This window comes from Schistocerca cancellata, chromosome 6, assembly GCF_023864275.1.
Source record: "Schistocerca cancellata isolate TAMUIC-IGC-003103 chromosome 6, iqSchCanc2.1, whole genome shotgun sequence".
NCBI classification, from domain to species: domain Eukaryota; kingdom Metazoa; phylum Arthropoda; class Insecta; order Orthoptera; family Acrididae; genus Schistocerca; species Schistocerca cancellata.
The window spans coordinates 33,168,263-33,186,515 of record NC_064631.1 but is presented as its reverse complement, the minus strand read 5'-3'; the positions used below and the strand labels follow the sequence as shown (position 1 = coordinate 33,186,515).

The following is an 18,253-nucleotide window of genomic DNA, read 5'->3' as shown; positions in this document are numbered from 1 at the left end:
TCTGTAAGAGCTGACGGTACGGTTCGCGCTGGTGCAGACCCCACGAAGCTATGGACACAAGTTGCCCACGACACACTTGCCAGCTGTTGGTGGCTCCACAATGGTGCGGGATGTGTTTTCATGGAATGAACTGGGTCTTCCGGTCCAACTGAACCGATAATTGACTGAAAATGGTTATGTTCGGCTACTTGGAGACCATTTGCACTCATCCATAGACTTCACGTTATCAAACAACGATGTCATGTCATCAGGCCACTGTTTTTTCGCGATTGATTTGAAGGACATTGTGGGCAATTCGAGCAAACTATTTTGCCATGCAGAAGGCCCGACATGAATCTCATAGAAAAAATTATGGGAGATAATGGAGAGGACAGTTCGTGAACAAAATCCCGCACCGAAAACACTTTCGCAATGGAGGACGGCTATAGAGGCTTCATGGCTCAATATTCTACAGTGAACTTCCAACGACTCGAGTCCGTGTCACGTCGAGCTGCTGCCCTATGTCGGGCAAAAGGAGGTCCGACAGGATATTAGGAGGTACCCCGCGAGTTTCGCCACCTCGTCGTACATGCGCATTCAAGTCACGTCCCGCCTTGTGCCTTCTGGCTGTATCGGAGGAAGGAGAAAGTTACTTCGCAGAGAAATCATTTCTGACCAACTAGTATTTGTCAGCACAGCCTTCTGATCATTTCTGCAAATCAACGGAAAAGCTGGGTCGCTCCGCAAACTGAAATATGGGCTTACACAAACTTACTTCAACTCGTTAAAACCCTACACCTCGGATTTGAGAGTGGCATTCTTCCTACGTTTCGGTAACGCAGCCAGGGCGGAAACTGTACGCGAAATTACGGTGGAACAACGGGACTTAAGGGCCCGCCTGATTGCCGCCATTCACTGCAGATTACGGCGGCGGCATTACTACGAAAGACGACGAACTTTGAGAACCCTTCGTCGTGACGGCGGTGGAATCCGTCCAATCCTGGGTGGTGGTGGTGGTGGTGGTGGTGGTGGCGGCGGCGAGCGCGCCAAATGAGAGGCGGCAGCTCCTTCATTACGTCCGCTCTATTTGGCGGCGCCATCGCGCCGGCGGCGAGACGCGACCACCAGCGAGAAGTGGCGTCGCAGGGGCAGGGGCGACGTAATACGGCTTTACCGCAGACACTCTTTAATCAACGAGGGCGTGCCTCGAACTTTGCTTATTGGTTGAATTAACGCCCAGCAACGTGCCTTGAAACCGAGGTTGAGGGGAATAAACAGTGTGCTGGTGGCGTTACAAAGTTCTAGAGAGCTTTATGGACCTCTGTGGTGTGTAACAAGGCCGCTACGCAAGAACAACCCTCCTACACCTGTCATAATACGATCAATGGAGAAGTGAACTACCAATTTCCTGTTTAAGTGTCAAATATTCAATCATCGGTGAGTGTATACAGACAGACACCAATCAGAAACTCGGCACAAATAGCAAGTGGGCCAACTTACCTCTGGTGTTAGTGGCGGCGTCTGCAATCTTTTGGAAGGCATCCAGGTAAGCCGCGATAGCCTGGATTGTTGCCCTGCAACAAAAAATCATTGTAATACACATGCTGTGGAAATGGAACAGGAAGGCATAAAAAGCAGCCTACATTATAACTCTAGATGATAGGCTATAAATAACTTAAACATCTATGTCTACATGATTACTCTGCAATTCACAATTAAGTGCCTAGCAGAGGGTTCGTCGAACCACCTTCAAGCTATTACTCTACCTTAACGCTCTGTACCAGTGCGCTTAAACTTTTCCGTGCGAGCTCTGATTTCTCTTATTTTATTATCTCATTACTCCCTATGTACGTGGGTGCCAATAAAATATTCACACACTCAGGAGGAAGTTAGTCACTATAATTTCCATGATGAAACCCTGCCGCGGCGAAAAACGCCATTGTAATGACTGCCAACCCAATTCACGTATCCTAGTAGTACTCCAGAAGAGGATGAACAAACGTAGTGAAAGCAGTCTTCTTCGTAGTTCTATTGCATTTTCTGGATGTTCTGCAATAAATCGCAGTCCCTGGTTTGCTTTACCGACAACATTATCTATGCGATCGTTCCAGTTAAAGTTATTCGTAATTTTAATCCCTGAATACTTATTTCAAGTTACAGGCTTTAAATTCACATGATTTATAGTGCAACCGAAATTTACTGTCACGTTGTTTACATATCACAAAAAAATCACATTCTTAAGATTTGGGCTTTCGAAGTAGAGATTAGAAAGAATGTATTTTATATGTAAGCCCTGTCTGACACGAACTTGTTTTGTAACACCTAGAAAGGTTATTCAGACGACCTCATTCGTAGAACAGGCCCCTCCCCATTATATCCACTTTAAAACTTTCAGAGACAATCTTGCCTTGAATTTAGGAAGTCAAGCTTCTGTCGAGCGAAAGAGCTGCAGTTGCTGCTGGTGATATTACTGTCGTTACAGATAAAAAGCTTTTAACACTTTCTCCGTGTTGAAGATTAAGTTTTCCATTTCAATAGTTGCCGCCTGCGCTATTGTACTGCCACGTCGTTAAACAACGGGGCTTTCTTTTCCTGCGTCATAACTTTTAAACTGAGTTAGGTTGACACCGACTAGAGCGTGTGCGCACACTGTCTCTAATAAACTGATGTCCGCAAATAATTCCTTACATTCAGAACCATTGGGGTGACGTTGTAAAATCAGATTTAAATAATGTACCTGTAGATTGTTGGTGGAAAAAAAAATATCAACCACAGGGAGCATGAAAATTGCAGTGCTCCCCTAAGCGCTTTCCTAAAATGTCTTTCCTTCTCACAGCTTGTGAACTAATTAATTCAGTAAGCAAACGAGTTACACAAGGTAATTTTGAATACAAAGTAAGGACGTAAATTTTTGATTCCCAAACGCAAAGCGTATAGTTTAAATTTTTGAATGAAACTATGGTTGATTTTATTTCCAGCACTTATGCGCAGTAAATACTGTGGCACCTTGAACTAAGTCCAAACAACAGATGCGCATTCGACTAGTCACTTGTGAGCAGGCAGTTTAATTTAGTGGACGTGCGGCCGTTGTGTGTCAACGCTGTGACAAATAACAACGGAGCAATATCTCTACATCAAATATTCAAGAAATTCTCCGTAATGTTTTAAAGAATAGAGAAGTGTGTGCGCCAAGTGTGTACCGCACACCTTGACTCCAGAACAAAAACGACATGTGAGCGTCTGCCCCGACTTAAAGGGCAAACCGATGACAATTTTGTTCTGGTAACAAACCGTCACACGTAACGAGACGTTTCATCCATACGAACCTACCGTAAAACGGCGGAGTGCTGAAACTCTCAGGACATGAAACTTTGACGACATAACAGACATTCACAACAATGTGACGAGCGTGAAGAACAACATCCCAAGTAAGGGCTTTTGAGACAGTGCCACATGGTTGTATGAACGTTGTTTGTGTTGTACTCAAATGGTGGGAAGAACATTATAAGCACTAAAATCATTCAGTTTCTAAACTGTTTGGACTTATTTGGGAGGGGAGTAGGTCTTCATGACTGATGATCCGCCGTCACAGCTCTCTTCCCCCAGCACCTATTTTCTGATCTTCCAAACTTCACGGAAGTCTTATCGGGTCTTGAGACGTGCGTTACATTGGTTTACAGTAATGACTTATCAGTTGCTTACTCGTAAGCATACCACAGCACCTTTGGCATACGAGATGTGTGAGAAAATTGCCAACGGCCTTGCCACCATGGTAACACCAGTTCCTGTCAGACCACCGAAGTTAAGCTGGGCTGGACTAGCACTTGGATGGGTGACCATTAGGTCTGCCGAGGGCTGTTGGCAAATGGAGTGCACTCAGCCCTTGTGAGGCAAACTGAGGAGCTACTTGACTAAGAAGTAGCGGCTCCGGTCTCGGAAACAGACATATATCCGTTAGAGTGGTGTGCTGACAACATGCCCCTCCATATCCGCATCCAGTGACGCCAGTGAGTTGAGGATGATACCGTTGAGCCTTCAGGCCGACTTTATGTGCGTGGATTGTAATGAGACTTATTTTTATCTATCAAGGTTTTAAATTTTTTCAAACAATATTGTCCCCTTCAAGCAGCTCCCTTCAGCAGCTACACACCGGCGGAGTCGTCATTCCCAGTCTTGGTAGAGTCACTAACAGGTTTCAACTGGTGGGGCCTTTAACGTGTGTCGCATTCTTTTGAATGTTCTCTAGAGTCCTAAAAAGGCATTTCTCAATTTAGGGGGGAAAATGTCCCAACGACATCGATCAGTTGAATAGGGAGCCTGTAGTAGAACAGGAACTTGTTTTGAGGTACAAGAGTCGGAGATGCAAGTGGCCGTGTGACATTGGGATTGTCATGATGCACCATCCACTTGTCTGCAATGTCGGGTCTCGCTTGATTCACCCTTTTCCTGAGCCTTTCAAGGACATCTTCGTAAAATACTTGATTGACAGTTTGTCCTGGAAGAAAAACCTCACGAGAGAACGCAGACGTTTTCCTCAGCTGTTTGGGCTGAAGGTCTCCCTGAGCAAGGTCGACCCAAATATCATTTGTGCCAGCGAACAAATTATCCTCTGGATACGTAATGTTCCCTATATGCTTGTTTCAACTTTTAAAAGGTCACACTCACAGATTCCCCAAGTTCAACATCTTCTCTAACAGCGCTCTAAAAAAATCACGTTGTGCCTATACGGAGCTGAAACACTGAGGATCTGGAAGGGATGAACGCACCAGTCTACCCAAGAACAACAACACAGCGTTGCCAAATCGCTCTTAGTGTTGTTATTCTCATTACTTTTCTCACTCACGTCTTATTGCTTCTGTACTGACACTCGTTAGAAATGAGTAATGGTTTCTTTTTACATGCCGGTAACAAAATTGTTTGCTGAGCGTTTGTCTGCTATTCAGTTTATACACCACAATTGGGTCTTCAAGGGCACTCCTGTGAATCATACGTGGCTATTTTACTTAAATGTCCTGATGGTCAGCGCAGCTCTCTCTATTCATTCACTTTGTTCGTCTAACAGACACTTATTGGTAACTACTTTTCTCGATTTGCAGCAAACAACAATTAATAGGAACTAAACTGAAATAGCAGCAGTTAGCGTGGCCAGCGCACGACAAGGGAGACTGCACATACAGAGAGTTGGTAACAAGTACATTGTGTTGGTTCATGACTTGAAATCAGATGACCTAAGAATTCCGAAACTCTGAGAAACGCTGTAACGTAAACTGTTATAATTGTGACAATTGTGCCTGTTGCTCTCTTAACACCCCCCCCCCCCACCCACACACACACACACACACACACATTCTAAAAAGGAAAGTAATCATCACTTCTAAGACTGTTTTGAACGCAACAGTGCTTTACTCGGCATGGTCCTGTTTGGGGTGGAACCCCGTTGCCTTCTTTTGACCTTTGACCTGGCTTACCGTGCCTACAGTTTAACATGGATCTAAAACCACGGGGCAATTCTTGATTTTTTACATAAACATCGCCTGAGGTGAAAGAAGTGGTAATATAAAAATCCGAAGACTGACTAGGGATTGAATCCAATGTATCTTGAAATTTGCAGTCTGGCGCGTTACAAATGAGTCACACAGTCATTCTGCGAATGACTGGGGAGTACAAATTTTTGAGATACTGTAATCCATACAGACCATAAAAATTGATGTACCTATGCACGTTTGTACGTCTCCTCCACAACTCGTCGCCGGGTGGCTGAGCGGTTCTAGACGCTACAGTTTGGAACCGCGCGACCGCTACGGTCGCAGGTTCGAATCCTGCCTTGGGCATGGATGTGTGTGACGTCCTTACGTTAGTTAGGTTTAAATAGTTCTAAGTTCTAGGGGACTGATGACCTTAGAAGTTAAGTCCCATAGTGCTCAGAGCCATTTGAACCATTTTTTTGAACAACTCCTCCTAAACCACTGGACCGATTTCAGCCAAACTTGTAACACTAATTTACTATCTGGAAAGAATCATTGTGGGAATAATTACCTAATCAAGAGAGTGGCGGTGAAAACTGTGAAGCCCAAGGCGCGAGAATACCAATATTTTAGTTATCCACAATTTGAGACTTCACACATAAATTCAAAACTTTACGGAACTTTTTCTTACTGACGACCCACAAAAAAGAAAGGGAAACAATCTGTCGCTTACTACATCTTCGATGTTTATGAAGGAAAACAGTCTCATGAAGCATTAAGTTTTAATTTATCATTTCTTTACAACTAACTGTATTCGTAGCATTTTGCAGGCAGTACTCACATACCATTGAATACACCAGAAAAATTACATCTTGTACGACACTTAGTTTAGGAGACACGACGTCATGGACACGGAATGCATTCAAAACTACCGCAACATACAAAACGTTTAAATTTATTACTACTCTACTAATTCTATTCGCAACACTTTCCGCACGTGCGAATCCGACCAAAGCCACGGTAGAAAGCTCATCCTAAGCCCCTGGATCAAATTTGGTACACACATTAGTTACAATCTGGAGAGAAATACTTTTGAGGTAAGAACGACCAGCCTCCTATTAGGGTAGATGTGATAACGTGGAGAGAGAAGAGGATGAGGAAATGGACAGACAGTGAGGGGGGGTGGGGGGGGTTATAAGATGGTTAGACGGGCGTGGGGGTCGACACTGAGATGAGCTAATAGAAGATTGTAATAAATAAATACTAGGGTAACGCCAAGATTTTCTGCTAGTTTTACTAATAACTAGAGAACTTGTCGACAAATTCCGATTAATATTCACTAAGACTGTCGTGATTACAGAAGCAGCGGCAGAACAATGTCATTAAAAAAAGCAGCACCTACACTACTTCTCACTGGAAAACACGTCGCCGACGAGAATGTTGGTGTAGGCAAGGATAAATACACACTGACGTTTCTGCACACACGCGGTCTCCTTAAAACAAGATTTTATAGTTGCACACACACACCTTAATCAATTGATAACCGACGTCACCGATCAATTCGCGATCTGCTTGGTGGCTGATATACATGCTGGACTGTCATGCCCACCTACCGCGTATAATCTACTGACAGGGCGACAATTTTTGAACTATACCGAATTGTCGTTAACTTCTAGACGGTTTGCGTTAGGACGTTCGAACTGCACGGTTGGCCACGGGGCACGTTGGGAGTTAGTAAGCGCTGTATGGCTTGGCTTAACGACGAAGCCCACATTCCGTAGGATGGGATCGTCGATAAGCAAAATTTGCGCATTTGTGGGACTGAGAATCCGCATTTCGCGATCGAAAAGTCTCTTCACCCTGGACGGATAATTATGTGGTGTGCTGTGTCCAGTCACGGAATAATCCGTGCGATATTCCTTGACGGCAACGGTCATTACCGAACGGTACGTGAAGGTTTTGGAAGATCCGAAGTGACTGATTTCAACAAGATGTGGCTCTTGCAAGACGGAGCTCGACCCCATCGAAGCAGAAGAGTGTTTTATGTCCTGGGGGACGCCCTTTGGGAACCGCATTCTGGCTCTGGGGTACCCAGAGGCCACTGGCATGGGCCTCTATCGGCCGCCATATTCTCCGGATCTGAACATGTGCGACTCCTTTTTGTGGGGCTGTATTACAGACAAGGTTACAGCAATAACCACAAAACCATTGCTGAGCTGAAAACAGACATTCAGGAGGACATCCATAGCTTCGATGTTCCGACACTTCAGTGCGTCCCGCCGAATTTCGCTATTAGTCTGCGCCACATCATCGCGAATGATAGCAGGCATATCTAACAATATCATAACCTAAATCCGAATATCTGTAGTGACGGTTACATGTTGAATGAAGTGTGTGCACGCCGTAGTTTGTTCCTAATTTACGTTTTTTCCATATAGTTCAATAATTGTCAACTGTTTGAAAAATTACAAAATTTAAAACGTGTTAAATGGAGAACATTCGTTTACGTCATCTTAGTCGTGGGAACTCTGTGTGATGTTTTTCTGAAGGGAAGAGGGAGCTGACATGAATTCACCTGAACAAACGCGGAAAACCTCGGACTAACTGGTTTACTATGTGGACAGGTCTTTAACTGTTGATCGGATGTCTTCTTGAGTGGCCAGGTTACTTATCTCGCAATCTAACATGCACTGAGTTCAGATGTAATAGCACGACTGACGGCCACTTCAATTAATCCATATTTAAGTTTGTCGTAGCATGAGAGGACTGCCGGGCCATTTCCTTCAAAGGGCCATCGCCAATGCCTTCCCCGTCCACTGCAATATCGTGGAAGCTGAAGGATAGTTTATACACAATAACCAGCCAAGAATTACACTACTGGCCATTACGATTGCTACACTACTAAGGTGACGTGCTGCAGACGCGACATTTAACAGACAGGAAGAACATGCTGTGATATGCTAATTATTAGAGCATTCACCCAAGGTTGGCGCCGGTGGAGACATCTACAACGTGATGACATGAGGGAAGTTTCCAACAGATTTCCCATACACAAAAAGCAGTTGACCGACGTTGCCTGGTGAAACGTTGTGATGCCTCGTGTAAGGAGGCGCAATGCGTATCATCACGTTTCCGACTATGATAAAGGTCGGATTGTAGCGTACCCCGATTGCGGTTTATCGTATGGCGACATTGCTGCTCGCGTTGGTCGAGATCCAATGACTGTTAGCAGAATATGGAATCGGTGGGTTCAGAAGGGTAATACGGAACGCCGTGCTGGATTCCAACGGCCTCTTATCAATAGCAGTCGAGATGACAGGCATTTTATCCGCATGGCAGTAACGGATCGTGCAGCCACGTGTCGATCCCTGAGTCAACAGATGGGGACGTTTGTAAGACAACAACCATCTGCACGAACAGTTCGACGACGTTTCCAGCAGCATGGACTATCAGCTCGGAGACCGTGGCTGCGGTTACCCTTGTCGCTGCGTCACAGACAGCAGCGCCTACGATGGTGTACTCAACGACGAACCTGGGTGCACGAATGGCAAAACGTTATTTTTTCGGATGAATCCAGGTTCTGTTTACAGCATCGTGATGGTCGCATCCGTGTTTGGCGACATCGCGGTGAACGAACATTGGAAGCGTGTATTCGTCATCGCCATACTGGCGTATCACCCGGCGTGATGGTATGGCGTGCCATTGGTTACACGTCTCTGTCACCTCTTGTTCGCATTGACGGCACTTTGAACAGTGGATGTGACATTTCTGATGTGTTACGACCCGTGGCTCCACCTTTCATTCGATCTCTGCGAACCCTACATTTCAGCACGATAATGCACGACCGCATGTTGCAGGTCCTGTACGGGCCTTTCTGGATATAGAAAATGTTCGACTGCTGCCCTGGCCAGCACATTCTCCAAATCTCTCATCAACTGAAAACGTCCGGCCAATGGTGGCCGAGCAACTGGCTCGTCACAATACGCCAGTCACTACTCTTGAGAGAACTGTGGTATCGTGTTGAATCTGCATGGCCAGCTGTACCTGTACACGCCATCCAAGCTCCGTTTAACTCAATGCCCAGGCGTATCAAGGTCGTCATTACGGCCAGAGATGGTTGTTATGGGTACTGATTTCTCAGGATCTATGCACCCAAATTGCGTGAAAATGTAATCACATGCTAGTTCTAGTATATTTGTCCAATTAATACCAGTTCATCATCTGCATTTCTTCTTGGTGTAGCAATTTTAATGGCCAGTGGTATAGATACTACGATAGTTATAAGTGCAGCAATTCCGCTGACGTTGTCTACGCAGCCAGCGTAGCAGCGGCGTGGCTCGACCCATTTTGAGAGCGAGTACGGCAGACGAGGATGGGGTCAGGAGGCTCGACGCAGCAGACAATGTGCCGTTAGGCGTGTGTCCTTGGCAGGGCAAGCCGCTTGCCGCCTCTGGCCTACCGCCAGTTGGCATTTCTATCACGTCTCACCTCTCCCACCTGACGTCACAACCGAAACATTGGGATAGCTGCCTCGCGGTGGCGCTAGTGGAGGGTCGTGAGACGGCACAGGTTCTCGAATCAACATTTTAAAACACTAAATGTCCATGTTGAATTGCAGCTGGAAGATTACTAATGTGGTACTAACACTAAGGCACGTGTGGAAGGAAAAGCCGGTGTCCTCTCAATCACCCAACTTACGACTCCTCATTTTGCATGTTTGATGTTCTAATCCTTTTTAAAAGAGCGACGTGTGTATGCGTGACATGCCACCGGTTATATCTGCCTCAAAACACGTCTCGAGCGGACGGGTGGCGTCCACGATAAATTATGCAATGACCAATTATGTAGTCTTTCAAATTTTAAAATACGTAGCGTGTAGAACTCTGTACTTGCGCGTAATCGGCAGCTTGTCCTTTCCTACACCAACTTCATTTTCATTCAGCACAGTTCTACAACAGACGCGAGGATGAGTTAGTGTTTTGTCTTACGAAACTCATATACAGAGTTTTCACTGTCATTTGAAGCGCCATTGTCTCCAGCACATGGAATAGTTGTAAGAGGTTCATTTCTACTTTCTAATAATTTGTTGTTTTGAAAAAAGTAATGGGCAAACAATGACATACGACACTGATTCCTTAACGTTAGGAAGAAAATATATACTAGCAGGTACGGAAAGTCAAATGTATCATGTACCCTCAGACTTCAAGAAGAATATAATAATTCCAATCCCAAAGAAAGCAGGTGTTGACAGATGTGAAAATTACCGAACTATCAGTTTAATAAGTCACAGCTGCAAAATACTAACGCGAATTCTTTACAGACGAATGGAAAAACTGGTAGAAGCCGACCTCGGGGAAGATCAGTTTGGATTCCGTAGAAATGTTGGAACACATGAGGCAATACTGACCTTACGACTTATCTTATAAGATAGATTAAGGAAAGGCAAACGTACGTTTCTAGCATTTGCAGATTTAGAGAAAGCTTTTGACAATGTTGACTGGAATACTCTCTTTCAAATTCTTAAGGTGGCAGGGGTAAAATACAGGGAGCGAAAGGCTATTTACAATTTGTACAGAAACCAGATGGAAGTTATAAGAATCGAGTGGCATGAAAGGGAAGCAGTAGTTGGGAAGGGAGTGAGACAGAGCTGTAGCCTCTCCCCGATGTTATTCAATCTTTATATTGAGCAAGCAGTGAAGGAAACAAAAGAAAAATTCGGAGTAGGTATTAAAATTCATGGAGAAGAAGTAAAAACTTTGAGGTTCGCCGATGACATTGTAATTCTGTCAGAGACAGCAAAGGACTTGGAAGAGCAGTTGAACGGAATGGACAGTGTCTTGAAAGGAGGATATAAGATGAACATCAACAAAAGCAAAACGAGGATAATGGAATGTAGTCAAATTAAGTCGGGTGATGCTGAGGGAATTAGATTAGGAAATGAGACACTTAAAGTAGTAAAGGAGTTTTGCTATTTAGGAAGTAAAATAACCGAAGATGGTCGAAGTAGAGAGGATATAAAATGTAGACTGGCAATGGCAAGGAAAGCGTTTCTCAAGAAGAGGAATTTGTTAACATCGAGTATAGATTTAAGTGTCAGGAAGTCGTTTCTGAAAGTATTTGTATGGAGTGTAGCCATGTATGGAAGTGAAACATGGACGATAACTAGTTTGGACAAGAAGAGAATAGAAGCTTTCGAAATGTGGTGCTACAGAAGAATGCTGAAGATAAGGTGGGTAGATCACGTAACTAATGAGGAGGTATTGAATAGGATTGGGGAGAAGAGAAGTTTGTGGCACACCTTGACTAGAAGAAGGGATCGGTTGGTAGGACATGTTTTGAGGCATCAAGGGATCACAAATTTAGCATTGGAGGGCAGTGTGGAGGGTAAAAATCGTAGAGGGAGACAAAGAGATGAATACACTAAGCAGATTCAGAAGGATGTAGGTTGCAGTAGATACTGGGAGATGAAGAAGCTTGCACAGGATAGAGTAGCATGGAGAGCTGCATCAAACCAGTCTCAGGACTGAAGACCACAACAACAACAACAACAAGTAATGTTGCAACTTATTTTATATTCTTTACGGTCATTATAATTTTACTTTGTGGAGAGATGTAAACACAACATACGCAGGAGTGTAGAAACGTGTCACTGTCACATTCTCCATAGTCTAGTAATCCAGAAAGGAGAGGGGGGAGGGGGAGGAGGAGGACGACGACGACGAAGACGACGACGACGCAAGAAAGCTAGGAGATACTTCACATGCAATGATCGTAAAAAAAAGCACAAAGCAAAACTTTTCACATTGGGATCACACGTCGTATAGGTAACGAAAGCAACTCTAGCGAATGAAAAAGGCTGAATCTCTGTAGCTGACATGTATTAGCCAGAGGTGTGAGTGGTTTCCATTCATGCATTCTCATTTCCGAGTTCTTTAAGGTCCTACGCCTAATTCGTTAACCATTACGCTAGCTGTTTTCGTCATCTTTCAGCTATGCATCCGGGATAATTCTTGTTCCGATATTTTGGACGACAGCAATTCTCAAGGCGAGTCGTGTGAACAATTTTTTGATCACTTTGCACAACCACGGCTGTCACACCTTAGTAAAACGGTGAACTAAGAAATATTTTTTTTTACGCGGACTGCGATGTGAGTCAGTTGCAAACACAAGATTTCCCGATAAATATGCCACCTGCTTTTCCAATTTTTAGTAGATGATGCCACAGATCGTAAATCCTGTAGCCATATATAGCAACTGTGAATATTTCTTTTATGGTCGGCTAGTGTGGGTCTTTGCAACAATAATGACATGCTCTTGATTCCGTTAAATATTTCTAACAGTAAGAGTCCCTCTAAATAGCTGCATCATTTGATACTTGCCTTACAGAGCAGCAACGTCTGCCAGATCATTAGTACGCACCTTGAATAGTGACGGTAGTTCCCATCAGGTCCTCTGTCCACCCCGATGGATGAAGTGGTCAGCGCGACGGACTGCCGTCCTACGGGCCCGGGTTCGATTCCCGGCTTGGTCGGGGATTTTCTCCGCTCAGGAACTGGGTATTGTGCTGTCTTCATCATTTCATCCCCATCCGGTGCGCATGTCGCCCAATGTGGCGTCGAATGTAATAAGACCTGCACCAAGGCGGCTGGACCTGTCCCGCAAGGGGCTTCCCGGCCAATGACGCCAAACGCTCATTTCATTTCATCAGGTCCTGTGACACAGGATACTACTTTCACATTTCACACTGTCTCAAAGATCGACGTGTTAATTCAGCCTACACATTTTGTTAGTCCTCAAGCTACTAAACTAGAGCACCTGTTCTGGTATGTCCCAAGCAAATGTTTCGATTACTGGAGATCAAGAAATACAACTTCAACCTGTGCTCTTAACACCTTTTGCACCTTGTGAACGAAGAGCAAACAAAGGTTCACATGACATTTTTGCACGATAATGATTTCTGGTGATGATGATAATAATGATGATCAGTACTTTTGAACTACTGTGTCGTCAGTCCCTCCTTGTGAGAAAAACACGTAAAAACGTAAAAAATGAAAAAGTGAGAAAGTGAAAAAATGAGAAAATGGGGACTTGGCTGCTCCAACTAGATAAGCAAGTCGAAGAGTTTAAAAAGGCGTAACAGTAGTTATATCATGATCGATAACGGAAAACAGATAACCCAGGCAGCATCTTGCACAACAGGATCTAGCGGCATAACAAAGTGAGAGTAGCCTGAGGTCGCATTGAGGGTACTCGCCACGGGGGAAGCCTCCATCCCTCCCCTCCCCCTAAACTGCTAATACTGGAAGTGGAAGGGCATTACAGTTTACTGTAAAATTGCTCTCCCCCAGGAAATCAACACTTTGGTAGTGTCCGTCTCATCATCCACACGCAACTATGGTAATGAGGTAGGCAACCTGAGAGCGTGCCGCAGATCGACCAGCAGACCGCACTCAACAAGAACAACAAGCGCTGTCATCAATAGACTACCGCAGCTGCAGTGAGGAGGATCCTCCCGACGCAGAAGGAACTCGTGGGCGAGTCTCGGGTGGCCGGTTCGTAGTCCGCCTAACACAATGGCATCTTTCCGAGAGTCCTGGAAAGATGATTGCCACACCTTAGTGGCCCTTTTACTCGTTCTCAAATAGTTTTTAATTGTAGTAGTTTGCCATTCCAATTCCCAAAGCCTCAAAATATTGTGTCTAAGTTGTAATCGTAAGTCTGTGTCCGGTATCGCAAAGTCAAGTTGATATCCTGTAGTCGCGTCTTTAGCTAGACGGTATGCGATTTCATTTCCTGGAATGCCTTTGTGGCTCTGTGTGCACATGAAGGTCGCTGGTCTTGCCAGAGCTGTAGGTCAACTAATAGGTCGTGAATGTTGGCGACCAAAAGATTTTTGGGACAGCACGGGGCTATACCTTTTAAGCAACTCACTGAATTGCTGCACATCGGAAAGTTCGTCGCGGCCCGAGCTTTGATGTACTGCAAAGACTGAAATATGGCAACTCAATCTGCAGTGTATACACTGCAGGCACTCTGCAGATATTGCTTCTCGTGGCCCCTTTCATTTGTAGAAGCGTAGCCGACCTTGTGGTTGACTATAGATCTGTCCATGTAGATGCATACCGAATTAGAATAATCGTGGAAGATCGAACGAAACAGGTCTCGGAGAAGGGTAGGCTCTGAACACCTCTTGTGGCCACGAAAGCGGTCCATCCGTATCACAGGACAGGGTACGGATCACGGGGGTGTGTACAGCGAGTTCTAGAAACGAAGACTAACGGAGGCTCTTTAAGGTCCTTCAATAGAATTTAGAGTCGGAACCCAGCTGGTCTACTCAGTTTTGGGCAATATGCAAACCATCTGAGCTGCTGGTTGTGAAACAGAGTTGAGTAACATGGGTGACTGCGTAACTTGCCAGAAGCATCTTTCTGTCTTCCAACCCGCAGCAGTGGGGCACCAGCTTCCGCCAGGAGGCTGTGAAGCGGGCTCCTACAGAAGGACCCCGCCTGTGTGGTGAACAGGGTCCAGCAAGCTCACTAGAGGCAGTGCTACCGACCCGCAGGCAAGACATCCATAGTACATGAGGGATAAAATCAGTACTTTGTAAAATTTCAGAAGAACTATGTGGTCCGCGCCGCACGAGTTACAAAAAAACGGAGTAAGGCGTTCTTCCCCAAACGGTCGACACTGCGGTAAAATTGTGAACGTGTCAGTTAAGCTCAAAAAGGAGACCACAACTAAAAAAGTTAAAAAAGGCGAGGGGGAAAAGCGTTAAAAAGTGAAAGCGAAAACCTTCGAAGGTTCTAAGAAGTAACAAGTTCAAGGTAAAAACACTTGACTCAATAAGAAAGACCCCTATTAGTCGCCTCTTACGACAGGCAAGGAAGGGCCGTAGGTCTATTCTAGACCCCGACATCTCCTGGGGATGATGATTTCTATTCGGGAGTTTTTATGTCTTCGCAACAGTATTACGAGAGAAGAAAATACATTCCCTAAGTCTGCAACACGTATGATATCAGTGAGATAGGACTGTAGTTCAGTGTCTCAGTCACGATTCTTTTAGAAGCTCGAACAACTGGATTTTTTTTTTCTGTTACGATGTGAAGATTCCGTTGTCCTAGCGACGCATTAAATTCATTACATTCATTGTGAATGACAATAAACACTTATTTTAAACTGATAGTGTATGTAGGTAGAATATGCAACCGGTCACTTTTGGAATATGACACGATTTATTGTACCATTAACTTGTTTCGAGCAATGTAGGCTGATCATCAGTTGAATGTGTTGCAGGAGCATTGTATTCTGGACCATTTGCCGCGACACACTAGAGTGGTGGTGGTGGTGGTGGTGGTGGTGGTGGTGTCGAGCTGAACATGGTCATGGGTTTCTGTAACACAGCCATATGTTAAAGACAGTTCCTCGTCAGCAGCTGTTTGCGCTTCGCAGTTGAAAACTGGTAACAGCGCTGTCAGCTAACTTCTTTCGGGAGTTCCATTATAATCGCAAACTTGGTTAGATATCTCACACTTAAGTATTTTATTTAGAAGACGGCAATATAGTAATGACTGAAATGCTTCTTGAAAGACTAGAGGTACCGAATCAACAGTTTTCTCCAGCCATGACGCTGAAGTTGTCTTCTCCGAAGAGCTCAAGCTAAGTATTGCTTTTGCAGAATTAACACTGATTTCATGGAGTTCTCTGTGCGTCATGTAGTTCAAACTCAAGGTCCTACAGAAACAGATGTGAGATAGTTAGGATAGGTCTGATCACTATGTTTTACTAATCTTTGCCCAGGAAATTTTCGGTAGGGTGCGGAACTAATTCGTTCGTAAGACCTGTAGAGAATTTGACATGGCCCTTTACGCATATTTTGTTATTTAAGCTACCTTTGATGGCTATTGTGGCAATTTAGCGTATCATCACAATTTAAGAAATTATCAGTTACCAACATCAGCCCATCGTGGAAAAGCTGCCGACATCGTAGCGCCATTTTATTACGTACTAGCTCCCAATACGTTTCTATGACCAGTGAAGTCACAGAGACAATGCATGAGGCATGGTAGTAACGTACATCCCGAAACTTCTCCAGAGGAAAAAGTTATTTGCGCTGCGGCAGCGACAGATGAAAATGTGGATGCAGTTCTGATAGAGAAATGCCATTCTCGAAACCATTCAGTGACGTATACAGGTAAATTTCGCTTGTATTTTAACTCGTCAACCCCTGAACGGTTGTAGTGTAAGACACAAGCCATGTCACTAATTTGCTTTGACCAAACGGCACACACAACTGTCATTACTGTAAAAGTGTGACTGCGGCTAAAGACCGTGGACAGTATTACGACGTCCTGCAACAAAACTGAACGTTACCTACGTCAGTTTTATGCATAGCCGCACAGAACTGAGTGTTTCGCCCTACCTTGTTCCGCTCGTAGCGTAGTGGGAACACACTAGGAGACAATGGGATGTTTTCTTTCTCTTCCTGCACGAAGCAGCAGACTTCCCAGCCTTGAACAAAACTGGGACGCAGGTGCGCGCTGTCCCGACAGCTGCATTTCGTCTAGTGTAAAACAATTTGTGCATCTTTAACGCGGCAATTATGATAACTAGTGTCCACGAAAAATATCCTGTTGTGTCTGTATCAGTTGTTTCAAAATATATCATTTATCATGACCAATTATTTCAGTAAAATAATAGAGGAAATGGCCACAAGAAAGTGATATCCTCTCTCTGTGGGAAGAGAAAAAACTTCCAGAAATACTACAAAACAAACGGAAGCCAAACGTGTTTAGTGACGCTATTCAATGTGATCTTTCTTTCAATCGACACACACACACACACACACACACACACACACACACACACACACACACACACACACACAATAGGTGGTTCTTCCGTGATGACAGAGCTGTTCCCAAAAACAATTTTTCAGCAACTTGTACGGTAACAATTTATGTACGGGGTTTATACAAATTTCAGGTCACGAAGAAGCAACATTAACTTCATGGATGCACGTGTACCCAATGACGTGAGCATGGAAATGTTTGATGGCAATCTTACTTTTTACGCTGTTTTGGAGAAACTAATCGTAGCAGAACGAATGAATTTTAAGAACAAACAGAGGGGGGCGCTGCTGATCATATTTGTATCATGCCTTGAGCTCGAAAAAAGCAGACCAATGTTTCTGCTATAATGGACCGAAGGATAAAACCAATACTGACAATGCTTCATGGTTTCTAGAATGGCCTGTTCCATTCAGTTACGTATTACCTGAACAATAGCTATCGTCGGTCACTACTCAGCAACAGAACCAACTAGCAGTCAGTTTCTCTAAACAGCATGAAAAACTAGCTATACTACTTTGGTTCTGTTGACTGGAGTTAATATGAACGATCATCATTTCAGACCTGTACGAATATGTTGCTACGTACTGTGCACCTCAGTTCCACTGAGCAAATTGCTTCGAGCAAAGTTGAAGCAAGAAACTACGTAAGGCGCTAACAGCCACTTGTATGGTGAAGACAAGCCACTACAGTGCGGACAGCTACGCATGGCTTGGTACACTCTGATGCAGAATACTTTGTGTCTCCTTGGCTAACAACTACCACCTCAGTTCGTTTCAGTAGCTGCTCATTATTAACTATATATACCCATCTGACTTTCAGCATTATTCTGTGATACCACATTCGTAAATCTTATGTAAACTACACGAGGAAACAGGCAACTTGAATTTAACGTTAGTCTTTAAGGCGCAACCTGATTGAAAGACGGGTGCGATGCGATGTGGTGGTATGATGTCACGGTGT

At 44.4% G+C, this 18,253-nt stretch overlaps 1 protein-coding gene across 1 annotated transcript in view; it reads right to left on the bottom strand.

Moving 5' to 3' along the window:
* The window catches only part of LOC126190885 (protein MTSS 2), a 379,404-nt gene that overhangs the window by 310,146 nt on the left and 51,005 nt on the right, over nt 1-18,253 (bottom strand). The window contains exon 3 of the mRNA XM_049931492.1: nt 1,480-1,553. Coding sequence (XP_049787449.1) covers nt 1,480-1,553 — 74 coding nt within the window. The remainder of the gene's footprint in view (nt 1-1,479; nt 1,554-18,253) is intronic.